Source organism: Phascolarctos cinereus, unplaced genomic scaffold (assembly GCF_003287225.1).
Source record: "Phascolarctos cinereus isolate Bilbo 61053 unplaced genomic scaffold, phaCin_HiC Scaffold_5;HRSCAF=322, whole genome shotgun sequence".
NCBI lineage: Eukaryota > Metazoa > Chordata > Mammalia > Diprotodontia > Phascolarctidae > Phascolarctos > Phascolarctos cinereus.
In genome coordinates, this window is record NW_027555958.1 from 44,241,973 (window position 1) to 44,255,886 (window position 13,914).

The 13,914-nt window shown below is 39.4% G+C and overlaps 1 protein-coding gene across 11 annotated transcripts in view; it reads right to left on the minus strand.

The window, feature by feature from the left end:
* RPRD2 (regulation of nuclear pre-mRNA domain containing 2) overlaps window positions 1–13,914 on the minus strand; it is an 86,698-nt gene that overhangs the window by 15,670 nt on the left and 57,114 nt on the right. For 9 of the 11 annotated variants that reach the window (XM_078154897.1, XM_021004428.2, XM_078154899.1 and 6 more), the window contains exons 3-9: window positions 10,424–10,524; window positions 9,436–9,513; window positions 8,052–8,104; window positions 6,756–6,882; window positions 3,094–3,269; window positions 2,438–2,720; window positions 196–456 (exon numbers count right to left, since the gene is read on the minus strand). In XM_078154897.1, the coding sequence (XP_078011023.1) occupies window positions 196–456; window positions 2,438–2,720; window positions 3,094–3,269; window positions 6,756–6,882; window positions 8,052–8,104; window positions 9,436–9,513; window positions 10,424–10,524 (1,079 nt within the window). The remainder of the gene's footprint in view (window positions 1–195; window positions 457–2,437; window positions 2,721–3,093; window positions 3,270–6,755; window positions 6,883–8,051; window positions 8,105–9,435; window positions 9,514–10,423; window positions 10,525–13,914) is intronic. The other 2 variants (XM_021004447.2, XM_078154902.1) reach the window with 1 other exon arrangement.

The following is a 13,914-nucleotide window of genomic DNA, read 5'->3' on the forward strand; positions in this document are numbered from 1 at the left end:
CTAAACAGAAGGAGAAAGGTTGCTTGAAAGATAGGAAGTGTTCTGCTACTAGAAAGTTTATTATCACAAAACATTTTTCCCTTTTAAAAAGACTAGGTAAGCAGTCTCCTTTTCAATTATAATTAGGTTTTTAAAATGTTAGCCTAATTTAATACTTGAGAATAATCTTTTCTCACCTTCCTTGTTGGCACTTACCTGTATTCTTCATGACAGATGTTAGACTGCTAAGGATGGAACTGATCTTTGCCAGATCCACATTGGCTAGATTCGGCAAAGCCAGGGCAGGGGAAGGGGGCAGAACTGATGTGCTCATGGGTTTTGGTGGTGGTGGAGTTGATGTCACACCCACAGAAGCGGTGGTGCAAGGCGCTGCCTTTGGGACACTTTCTGTTAGTTTAGTGGGTGCAGATGTGGATACAGCTGGCTTCTCAACAGGTTTTTCCTTCCTGTCCTCCACTGTTTAAAAAGAAAAGAGCAATGAAGCATCCTGCTGATGGCCTACGTTTTTCTTTTGCTAAAGGCGTACTATGTTTCTTCCCTGCTTTATAACTGAATCTGTGACTGAAATTTACAAATGCTACAGAGAAAAATTATCATGAGTTTCCCCCCCTTAATTACTTAAATTCTTGTTCTACCATTTCACAAGCTAGATCAAAATTTCACAGAATTTCACCTTTCACAGAACCTTCTCTAATTAAACTATATTCTCTGATTAACAAGAATTTATTAAGCACTGTTGGTACCAAATGCTCTTTGAGGTGCTAGGGTTAAAGACAAAGGGTCTAAGATTATATTCTAACAAGGGAGATAGTGTGTACATAGATAAATACTAAACAACAAATATGAAACAGATATAAAGTAGCCTTGGGCAGAAAGGCCCTAGAGTTGGGAAGTCCAGCAAAGGGGCCATGGAAAAGGTGGTGCTTGAAATGAGTCTGGAAGAAAACCAGAGATTTCAAAAGTAAAGGCAGAAAGGAAAAACAGGGAAAAGCTAATGCAAAGGCAATGATTTAGGAGATAGTATTACATGTGAGGAGCCGCAAGAAACTCAGTATGGCTGAGCTGTGACATTCATAGAGCACAATCGTTATTGACAACGCAGGAATAATTAAGATGGGGCTGGTTTATGAAGAGCATTAAATAACAAAGGGTAGGGTTTATAGTTGATCCTGGACTTAATGGGGAAAGCCACTGGAAGATTTTGAAGCTGGTTTCCTGAGGCTTGATGAAAATCACTTTGGCAACTGTGACGACAGCGACATGGGTGGAGAGGGGATGTGTAGGACAGATGTAGGACAGAGAAATGACAACACCTGGCAACCGACAAGATATGTGAGTTAAGAGTGAATGAGGAGTCAAGGAGGGCACTGAGATTGTGAACTTGGGTGACTGGAAGAATGTTAGTGCTCTGGGTAGTAATAAGGAAGCCTGAGGAGGCTCAGGTTTTGGGGAGAAGACATGTGTTTTGTTTTAGATGCGCTGAGTCTCTGGGACACTCAGACAGCTGATGACGGGAGACTGGAACTTGGGAAGGATTGTAGGCCTGGATATACAGATCTAGGAATCATCTGCATAAAGATGATAACTGAACCTATGGAAGCTGATAAAGTCATCAAGTAAGAGAGTAGAGTAAAAAGGGCCCAAGCCAGAATCTTGTGGTATACCCACAGCAAGGGGTGGAATGCCATGGATGAATGGGTGAAGAAGACTGAGAAGGAACACTCTTATGGGTATGAGGAGTACCAAAAGAAAGCGGTGTGCTAAAAACCCAGAGATGGGAAAGCTGTTGTCAACAAGATAAGAACTGAGAAAAATCCAAAAGATTTGGCAGTTAAGAAATTATTGGTGGCTTGGGAGGGAGCAAGTTTCAGTTGAGCAATAAGACTGGAAGGCAGACTGCAGGTGGTCTACGAAAGAAATAAGAATGTAGCAAGAAAAGGCAGAGAGGAATGAATAAAGTCCTTTCTGATTCCTTTACACCCATTTCCTCTAGTACTTTTTACCTTTTAAAACCCTCCTAATTAAATTTAGATTTTAAAATAATCACTCTTAGACTTCATTGGGAATATAATATGACACAAAATATGATTTGCTCATAACAGCAAGAATAAGTGTCTGAGACTAGTACAACACAATGATGGCCCTGCAGTGTCACCTCAGCAGCTCAGGACAGGTTGGAATGAGCATTCAGGAAACAGTCTGTTAGTTCTTAAGAGAGAATCAGGAAGAAAGCTCTAGTTAGTATCCTTCTTTTCCCAATTGTGTAAGGACTAAAGTACCTTTGGAGGCTGTCTATAAGTAATCTACCATGAAACATCAAACTATTTTCCCTTTTTCTAAGTCCAAATGTGGTAGTAAAGAAGAACCAGCATTTCTCTCTTTGGAATATTAAAAGCAAAATGATCTGCACATATTTGCTTATCTCCTATGGACATACCGATGATTTTTGACGTATCATCCTCCACATCAGAGAGTTCCATGTCTTCTACATCCCGGTTATCTGTAGCAGGCTCAGGGGTGGCTGATTTCTCACTCTCCACAGCTGGTGACTGGGACTCCTCTCCTCCCATTCCCTGGAAAGGGGACTCAGAACCAGTTGGTGAGGGGGCATCCATGCTTGGTGAAGGGACTGGAGATTCTTCAGGATCAGGCAGGGTTGACTTAAGCTGATCTAGTTTCTTCTTTAAATTGTTCACTCTGTTAGCAAAGGTTTTATATGCCTGGTAGAGAGGGAGAGAACTTATCATTCTTCTAAAGAAAGGACCAACAATTATTATTTTGATTCAGTTCAAATTAACCAAGCATGTGCATGGTACAAAGCACTGTGTACCATCAATACTGAGTATGAGTATAAAGTAAGAAAAGACTTTCCTTTTTGCCAAGAAGTTTCCAATTTTCCAAGAGAAAGTAAATTCTAGCCAATGTGGGCCCATCTCTACAAAGAACCCCAGGCAGCTTCCTGTGATGATGGGCTAACAGGCAGAGGATCTAGAAGTCACAGTCATCAGTGCTCTCTCCCAAGCGCAGGTTATCCCACAAGACAAACACCCAATTACCCACAAAAGTATTACCATTAGGAGGTTTATCACTTACATTGGCCACCACTTTGACTTCCTTGTACTGAGCTTCATAGAAAATTCCAGCATTCTCCAGTGCCTCTGTCAGGGAGGGCCCATTCTTCACCTGCTTGTCTAAGCCACTCACAAATTCTTCCAGCTTGGAGCTTGCCTCTTCAAATTCTTTGGAAAACTTTTTCCCACCGGTTTTATCTTAAACGACAGAGGCATTCAGATCAGGAATCTGAAAGCTAAACCTAGAATAAATTGTAAACTACCCAAGGGCAAAAACGGTATCTTATCTCGCTTTGTATCTTTCTCTGTGCCCACCATAACAACGTATTACATGGTATATAGGCACTTAAAAAAGCCTTTGCTGAATAAATGAAAACACTGTTGAGTAAGTTCTCTCTCAAAAATCCAAGAACCCACTTTTGCTGCCCCAGAGCATAACCTACTATGTGGTCGTACAAGCCAACACCTCAAAGAACTTCCCCAATTCCTAAAACTGCCAAGTATGATTCAAATGATCTTGTTGGGGGAAGAGACAGAGCAAAGGGGAAAGGGAGCCCAACTGCTCCTTGGAAATAGCTATAATTGTAACTAAAATGTGGCAACTGCTTCTTACCTTACTGAATTCAATGTCAATGCAACCTAACAAGTTTCAATCCAATTTTTAATATTCCTATCACAGTCTTCCCTATGATGGTCAATTCACCTGGGATATAAGTAGGTGATTTTCAAAGATGAAACCCCAAATTCTGTCATGATAAAATGAAATTCAGCATCAAAAACAATCAGATAACGCCTGACGCAATCGTATGTGTATAACAAATGTTTGTTTAATGCTGGGTAGTTAGATCACTACCCTTTTACCCCCTAGAGGAAGAAGAGTGACATGGTAAGTCAGAAAGAATCTGAATGACTATCAAGTTGTGGAGAGTTCTGTTCGGGTCCAGACTGTACAAGGTGGCAACTGAAGTCCCTTTTATCCTTCTGAGTATAAAAGAGTACAAGCCCTAAGGAGGGTTATTCAGTTTTCTGGCCACTGGCAGACAGCCTCTAGTTCTGGGAAACACTCTTTCTCTGGGATCACTGCATGCACTGTTTCATCTCAGAACCAGAACCAAAAATGAGACATAGATGGCAATGAGGCAACCTAGGTACAGCCTTTACGACAATCCTGCGAAGCCTGTAGGTCAAACAACATTCTCTTTAAAAGTGAGGAAGCCAAGGCCCAAAAAGGTTAAGTAAGAGAAACTGACCTCTCTGTGTCACATTAAAAATATTACATCCTTCACATTTGGGGAAAAAAAAACACCACCAAAAAACAAAAACAAAAACAAAAACAAAAAAACCTCTAACTAATCCAGGTAAGACAAGTACCTTGACTTACTTATTCAGCATTGGATTTACATAACCTCTTGTCCATTACCTTTCCTTGATCAATGACATACATTTGGGATAAAGGCAAATCTTGTAGCCATGGAATAGAGAGAAAACAACTGGCTGATGTGGGCCTCACTATGCTACATCACTAGATCCTCCCAGGAGGTGATCTCTATTTAGTGCCAGAAGTAACCTCAGAGGCAAAGCTGGTTTAACTGTTCTCATTTTATAGAAGCGGAAACTGAGGGCCAAAGATAAGGTGACTTGCTCCAAGGTAAAAGGGGACAAGAAGCAGCTGAGCTTGGACTGAAAATTTGAGACCCGGCACCTTCTCCACTTGTCTTGTCTGCTTTCACACTGTCCACATGAGCACATTCCCAAACCATTTGCACAAAATCTAACAGACAAAACCAAGTAAGTTTAAGAAATACTATATAGCAGAGGAATGGGAAGGCAGGTAAGATTTTATTTGCCATTTATATTTATTAAGTCATAGCTTAGGAAATCAGTACCAAGAACAATCTGTTTTCTAGGACCACAGGAGGAAATGAGTTTGCCTATCTCCTTAAAAATGTTACCTCTGTTAAGAAAATGGATCACTCTACTTAAAAAAAGGACATTTTAAGCAAAAAAAAAAAAGATTAAAAACCCAATGGTGGAAAAACTATGGAGAAACAGATGCTTTCACCATGTAATCTGCATTGTCAAAATAGTTTGGTGGAGCACACTGATGGCGTTTAGAGCTCCAAAACTGATCAAGATCACCTTGACCCAACACTCCCACCACTGACATAAACTCTAGAAAGGAAAAGAAAAAGCACAAACTCATTGTACAAACATATTCAGATTTTGCCATTTTGACTAACATATATAACAATTTCTATGCATAAATATGAAAAAAATATAATGCAACATGGAGAAAAACAATAACCCCCCAAAAAACCACCCAAGAAAGGATGATATATACACTGATTATACTTTTCTATTGGTTATTTCCCTATTACCTATAAACATGCCCATGTTTACTCCATCCTCAAAAAACCCTCACTTGATTCACCCATCCCTGCTAGCTAATGTCCCTACTTCTCTTCCCTCTGGTGACCAAACTTGAGAAGGCCATCTATGATAGATGCATCTACTTCCTTTCCTGTCACTCTCTTCTTTTTTGTTTGTTCGTTTTTTGTGAGGCAACTGGGGTTAAGTGACTTGCCCAGGGTCACACACTATTAAGTGTCAAATGTTTGGTCTGAGGTTGCATTTGAACTCAGGTCCTCCCGACTTCAGGGCCGGTGCTCTATCCATGGCGCCACCTAGCTGCCCCTCTTGTCACTCTCTTCTTAACCCGCTGAAGTCTGGCTTCTGACCTCATCATTCAACAGAAACTGGTCTCTCCAAAGTTACCAACAATCCCTTAATTGCCAAATTCTCCTCTCCATGTTCATCTTTCCCGACCTCTCTGTAGCCTGTGACGCTGTCAGCAGTCTCTTGGCTCCCCGTGGATTCTCCTTGTTCCCATGTGGCCACTTCTCTGTCTCTTGGTGGATCGTCACCCACATCATGTCTGCTAACAGCAGAGGTCTCACACAGCTGGTCCTGGGCTGCCTTCTTTTCTCCATTTATACTATTTCCCTTTGTGATTTTTTTAGCAGATGATTCGAAGATCTACATGTCCAGCTCTAATCTCTCTCCCTTCAGGCTCAAATCTCCAATTGCTTTTTAGATATCTTAAACTGGATGTCCAATAGACATCTTAAATTCAACACGAACTCATTATCTTTCCCCTCAAAACTCTCCCCTCTTCCAAACTCCCCTCTTCCTAATGAGGGTACCACCATCCTCTCCGTTACTCAGGTTCACATTCTAGGGCTCATCTCCTCAACACCTCACATTCTCATCCTACATATCCAATTAGTGATCAATTCCTATAAATTTCACCTTTGTAACATCTCTTGTATAGACTCCACTCTCTCCTCTGACTTTGACAGCACCCCATGTCCTGATTATTTTAATAGCATGCTGGTTGGTCTCCCTGTCTCTTCTCTCCATCCATCCTCACACCTCAGCTATTAAATTAACCTTTTTAAAACATAGATCTGACTGTATCAACCTATTCCTCCCAATTCAAAATTCAGGGGTTGGTCCCCTATTACCTCCAGTAGCAAATATAAAATCCTTTGGCTTATAAAGCCCTGAATTTAATAACCTTGGCCCCTCCCCCTCCCAGCATCTATGTACACACACACATACACATACACACACACACAGTTGAGTCAATGAACAATAAAAAACTTTTTAAAAAAGCAATTTTACCTTTTAAGCACTTGAGGGTCTCTGTACTGCACACATCTACTCGCATAGTGGCCAGCTGCTTCTCCTTCAGTTCAATCTGGTCCTCAGAACGCTTGTATAGCAGTAGTTCATCAATGAGAGCCTGGGACTGAACACAACCACCACAGGATTTAGCATATTATACACACTATGCTAGTGTACACCTGTCTGATCATTCTGTACCATACTTGTTTTCAATCTAATATGATCAAAGTTTAACAAAACTTTGAAGGAAACAGCTCCAACACTCCTCATCTAAAAATCCAGGGGCTTCTATATAGATTATTAGATCAAAACAACAATCCTCCAGAGGGCATCAGTGGGTGTAGGGTTAAATACAGGAGGCCAGGGAAGTCTATTTTGGACTTTTAATGAGTAAAATGTTGTTTTTAACAACATTCCATACATTAACTCAAACATGCAAATTCTATTTTAACAGATTTTCATAAAGGAAGGGAATTCCTTAGGATTTTTTTTGGGAGGTGGAAAGGATTGAAAGGAAAGAGTCAGACCAGACCTATGATTTTGTCTCTGTAGAGAATTCCCAGTTAAGGAAACCTCTTCCACCAATGCAGAATGGCACCTTTCAACAATTTATAGCAGGAGAGTTGCCTGGGGCACTTGGAGATTAAGTGACTTGCCAGGAGATCATACAGAGGATCTGTCAGAAGCAGGACTTGAATCCAGGTCTTCCTGATTCTTAAGCCTGCTCTCTGTTCACTTTCCCATGCTGCCTTACTCCTTTAGCTATCAGAAATTTAATATGTCTGTCTCTTGGCACCTTGAATATGTACTTTGAAAGCAGGTTCTCACTCAAAATAATACATTAATAAAAATCAAACTGCTTAGTCCAGGGGTGGAGAACCTGGAGCCTCGAGGCCACAGGTAGCCTTCTGGGTCCTTGGGTGCAGCCTCTTGACTGATCCAAACTTCACAGAACAAATACTCTTAATAAAAGGATTTGTTCTGTAAAACTTGGACTCAGTCAAAGGACCATACTTGAGGACTTAGAGGGCCACATGTGACCTTGAGGCTGTAGATTCCCCACCCAAAGCCCTAATCCCACTGATTTACTTCTCTGCCCTCATCTGTCAAAAGATAGATAGATACAGATAAAAAGACATAAAGTAGCCATGTATATATCTATCTATGGAAAATATAAATAATGTTTATTATAAATATATAACATATATAAATATTTAATATAAATAAATATTTATTAAAAGTGACTAGCATACAATATGCTGCTTTGGCAAGTTTCACTATTTTGTAACTTACTCGAAATTCGGCGACTATCTTAGACTTGAGAGCAGCTTTAGGGTTGGTGGAGGCTGTTGAAATCAAGCAAACAAATGAATTTAGAAGTCAAGGAAATATGGAGAGTTGCACCTGAAATTCAGGAAAAAAACCCATCTTCTCTAAGTTCTACAAGATATACAGTCTAAAAGTTTATTCTCTGAATATATGTCAAACATGCATTTGCATATCATTTGTGTTATGTCATTATTTTAAACATTAAGGATTTTCTGAAGGCAATGAGGGAAATACTCTCCAGAGCAGAAATTTTGGCACTTTTAATGTACCAAAAGAGAAAAACACATACTCTACTATTTAGTTGGCCTTAGCCCACTTACCTCCAAATAGTCCCTGGACACGCTACAAATTCTGAAATACTAAGTGGCAGGGCATAGCTGTCCTACTGTGCTGTGCAGTGGCAGCATTTCAACACCACCTAACAAAGAATCTGTCTCTCAAGTCAATTAATTGTGAATAGTGGCTGAAGAACATCCCTTATGGATGTCGCCTTTTCTATCCCTAAGTCTTTAGCCTAGGGTGCCTTTACTAATTTAATAGCAGAAGTAGGCAGAAAGTTCTAAAGATATCTCTGGTTGACATTTTGCTGAAATGTTGGCTCCCTGTTATTAAATATGCAAATTATGGACAAAATGATGCCAGTGGTCTCCCTAATCCACACTGAATATTACACGGCTGCTGGAGCAAAACCATCTCAAGTTATCTTGCTTTAGCCATTCATTTCTACTGTCTATTACCCTGATTTCCTCCACGCTTTCAAGTCCGTCTCACTATTTCTCAGTTCTGGCCCACACCGGCTACCACATGCAGTATAATCCATTCCCCTGCTCTCTTGCTGGGAAGCTTTCATAAAGTATGGTAAACCTAAGAAGAGCTCCAGGTAGAGAATAAGCTTCTGGCCAGGAGGGAGGCCACATCTACTCTGGCAGAGGGTGTCCCCAACTCTGACGGGCTTCGTGGCTCCCACAGAAGTGCTTCTTATGCCTATTCTGTTCTTCAGCTCTGTTGTTTAATGCCTCTAACTTCCTACATCCTTGAACCTGAAAATAAGCCTCAGAACTATCATAAAGAGATTTTCTTCTTTTCTTTTTAAAGTATCCCCCAACTACTCTTGAATCTTGGCATATTTAAACCCTTTTGATGTGTTTTCATTGCTTAAAAGTGATTTTCTAGCAGCAACTCCTTGGTGCCTTCTAAGAGTATGCCAGTGGGAGCTTCCCAGGCCTGGACAACAGGCTTGCCCATGGTTTATGCCAGGTGCGTTGCCAAATGGTTTACATTTTCTTCTGCTCCACAAAAAAGGAGGTCATTTTACATTAGTTGAGATAGGTCACTTTGGTTTCCTTACTTTGTGATTTCTTCCACAGCTTATTCGGTTGTTTGTTCAGATTTTCTTTCAGCTGCTTCTGAGTTTTGAAAGTGGTACCTGGAAAACATTTCAGTTGCTGCAGCCTGGCATTACGGGAAGCTGCTCTGACTCTCCACTTCAGTTTTGCCAAAGTTGCAGCATGATAAAAGGAAATCCACGATTGTGTGTGGTTTCTTTTGTTTTGTCCTCTCTCTCTCTTTCTCTCAAAAATACTCACCCAAATCTAAGAAGCTGCCAAATAAAAATTTTCTAAAGTCAATGAAATTAATGACCAAGAAGAATGGAGGAAGATGTAAAAAAAACTCCCTCTTAATAAATTGCAATTGGAAATTCAACAGCTTCTTAGAAAATATTCTATTTTTAAAAATAAACTTTTATATAATTGCTGGTCAGTGTCAGAAATTACTGGCTCCTTCAGTTTTAATAACTTATTCATAATCAATTAATCCACAGGAAGAAAGTAAATGGAGATTTCTCTGCTTCATGTCAAGACAGTTTTAATGTAAATACTCATTACTTACTTTAGTATCTAAACAAACCAAAGGTATCTGAAGAATGACAAGGTGTATTTGCTAACAATGAGAACTAGTACCCTTGTTCTTGAATTCAACAATAGGACAGAGGAAAAGCAGATTTAGATTAATAATACAAGCACTGAGCAGCAAAAATACTCTATTTCAGTAGTACTGAATCTGCTCTAACTTGCATTATTCTAGCAAAAGCAGAGGACACATTTTCGTCATTTCCATATGTATGTATATCACATATTTTTTCAGCTTATTATTATTTGATGTATTCCACTTTAGTTGTATTTTTCCTAGAGGCTCTAGGTTAATTTATTTAGCAACCAAAAAAAGTACTCTTTGTAGGAAGTCCATTTGGGGGTGTCCTACCCCACACCTTAAAAAGCAAAGAAAAAAGGTAAAGGAACTAAGATTAAAAATTTTAAGAAAAACTAGATACTTACTCAAAGCTTCTTTTAGTACCACAATCGTTTCTTCAGGGTATACATTTCTCTCTTCCCAGATTTTAAAAATCCGTTCTACAGACTTAGAGACAGATGGATCCCTAATTGAGGAGAAGAAAAAGATATTATAGTTTAATATTCCAAATTGGTACTCCAAAAATAAGCACTCATGCTAGTAATGAACACTTAAGTTTCATGATTAAAAAAAAATTATCTAGGAACACTTCTCTATAGTATCTAGTGCAGAACCTGCCATCTTAAAAAACAAAAGTTCTTTAAAAAAATCTTGATGTGCATGCATACTTTTCTGATTGATTCTTTAAACTACTCTTCTCAGCTTCTGTTCTAAACCTTCTCTTGCCAAGCTACCTCTTCTGCTCTTTTCTTCTCTCTCTTAGCAGACAACCTCACCACGGATTTCATTGAGAAAACTGACACTATCCATCCTGAGCTTCACTTTATCCCCAACTCTATGCTTCAAATCATCTCTATGTTATCTCAAACTCTCCTCCTATGCTCCAAGCTGAGGAGGAAGTGGCTCTTACAAACACCAGCCTTTCTTTTTGTGCCCTCAGTATCAGCACTTCTTAGCTCCTTGGAGGAACACCTCTTTCTCTGCCCAACTTTCAATCTCTCCTGATTCCTACTACTTACAAACATACCAAGATCTCTCCCATCCTTAAAAAAAAAAAACACAACAACCTGAACTTGATTCTATAATCCCTTTAAGTTACACATCCCTTCTCCCACTTATTTCACAGCCAAACTAGGAGAAGCTGCCTACATTTACTGCCTTCACTTTCTCTCCCACTCACTACTCTATCCTTTACAAACTGCATTCTTATTTTAGTCAGTAAGCATTCATTAAGTACCTATGATGTGCTAATACATAAAAAGAAAGACAAGAAAACAGCCCCAGTACTCAAAAAGCTCACAGCTTAATAGGGGCAGAAAGGGAGACAACATGCAAACAGCTGTATATGTATATATATACACGTGTGTGTATGTGTGTGTATATATATATATATATACACATACACACACGCACACACATATATATGAACTGGAGATTTTTATCAAGAGGAAGGCACTAGCATTAAAGGGGATCAGAAAAGGTTTTTTTTTTTTTAAATTTTTTTGGCAATTTGGGTTAAGTGACTTGCCCAGGGTCACACAGCTAGTAAATGTCAAGTATCTGGTCTGAGGCCACATTTGAACTTAGGTCCTCCTGACTTCAGGGCCAGTGCTATGCTCCCTAAAGTGATTTTTAATTATTTTTTTTTGGGGGGGTGTTAGGTAATGGGGTTAAGTAACTTGCCCAGGGTCACAGAGCTAGTAAGTTAGTAAGTGCTATGTGTCTGAGACCGGATTTGAACTCAGGTCCTCCTGAATCAAGGGCCGATGCTCTATCCACTGTGCCACCTAGCTGCCTCCAGAAAAGATTTCTTGTAGAAGGTGGGATTCAAGGACTTACAGGAGCCTCATCACTCCAAACTTCCTAATGATCTCTTAACTGTCAGATCTGATTGCTGACCTCTATGGAGCATTAAATATTGTTGACTATCTCCTCCTTCTCAACCCTCCTCCCTGGATCTTTGTGCTCTCTTCTGTCTCTCTTCCTACCTGTTTGGCTGTTCCATCCTGTCTTCTTTTCTGGATCATTATCCAGTCCTTATATACCTCATGGCTCTGCTCTGGGTTCTCTTCTCTCTTAGGATCTTTGTCAGCTGAGATTTCAACTCTTATCTCTATGTATTCAATTTGTGATTTTGTTTTGCATCTCCAACTAGCAGCTATTTCTAAATATCCCTTAGGCACCTCAAACTCAGCATGTTCAAAACGGAACTCGTGACCTTTCCCCTCAAACCTACCCCCTCCTTCCACTGCAGGCTCACAATCTCAAAAATCTCTTATCCTTCACCCCTCATGTCTAATTAGCTGCTAAGCTTTGTTGATTCTATTTCTATAACACCTCTCCCATCCATCACCTTATTTCCACTCATCCACCATTCTGGCTAAGCCCTTCATTATCTCTTGCCTAAAGGTTACTGTAATAACCTTTCAATTGTTCTGCATAGATCTGACCATGTCATTATCACTGAAGAAGTTCTACCTCCCTCACTGCCCAGACAGATCTTAAAAGTTCATTCAAAAGTTAAACATCTATTAGGTACAAGGCTTCTTCAGAGGCTTGAATGATTGAATCCCTGGCCTCAAAAAACTTACATGCTACTATCTACCACAATAGTAGTAGATACAAAAAGGAATGCCGCGCATAGTTTACTGTCTATCCTTGATTATGAGACAGCAGATTTCAAGGAAAAAGAAGGGGTAGATTGGATCCATAGTCTAATGTAAGAGCCAGGTAAAAAGGGCTTGGCTGCTCTAAAGAATGAAGTCTGGTGACATAAACACATATGATTCTAATGAACAAGAAAAGTAGAAATGATCTAAAGAGATAGATGTGACTACATAATTATATTAATTCAGAGTTTTTTTGGTGAGGCAATTGGGGTTAAGTGACTTGCTCAGGGTCACACAGCTAGTGATTATCATGTATCTGAGGCTGGATCTGAACTCAGGTCCTCCTGACTCCAGGGCTGGTGCTCTATGCACTGTGCCACCTAGCTGTCCCTGTTCAGATTTTTTAAAAAGATGTACACAGACGAAGGAAGCTTTTGACAAAATACAACACTCATTCCTATTAAAAACACTAGAAAATACAGAAATAAATGAAGCTTTCCTTAAAATGATAAGTAGTATCTACCTAAAACCATCAGCAAGTATTATCTATAACAGAGATAAGCTAAAAGACTTCTAATAAGATCAGAAGTGAACCAAGTATGCCCCCTATCACCACTATTATTCAATATTGTACTAGAAACGCTAGCTATAGAAGAGGAGAAGAAATTAAAGAAATTAGAATAGGCAATCAGGAAATAAAAACTACCACTCTTTGCATATGATATGATGGTATACTTAAGAGAATCCTAGAGAATCAACTAAAAATTAGTTGAAATAATTAACAACTTCAATAAAGTTACAGGATATAAAATAAAACCTACATATATCATCAGCATTTCGACATATTACTAACAAAGTCCAGCAGGAAGAGATAGAAAGAGATATTCATTTAAAACAACTGCAGACAACACAAAATATTTGGGAGTCTACCTGCCGAGACAAACCCAGGAACTATATAAACACAATTACAAAACACTTTTCACACAAATAAAGTCAGATCTAAACAAATGGAGAAATTTTTTTCTTTGTCTTTTTTTTTTTGCAAGGCAACTGGGGTTAAGTGACTTGCCTAGAAGGCCGATTTGAACTCAGATTCTCCTGACTGTTCCAGCCACTGTGTCACCTATTTGCCCCTCAAATGGAGAGATATTAATTGCTCATGGGTAGGCTCAGCCAAAACAAAAAAAAATGACAATTCTACATAAATTAATTTCCTTATTCAGTACCATATCAATCAAACCACCAAA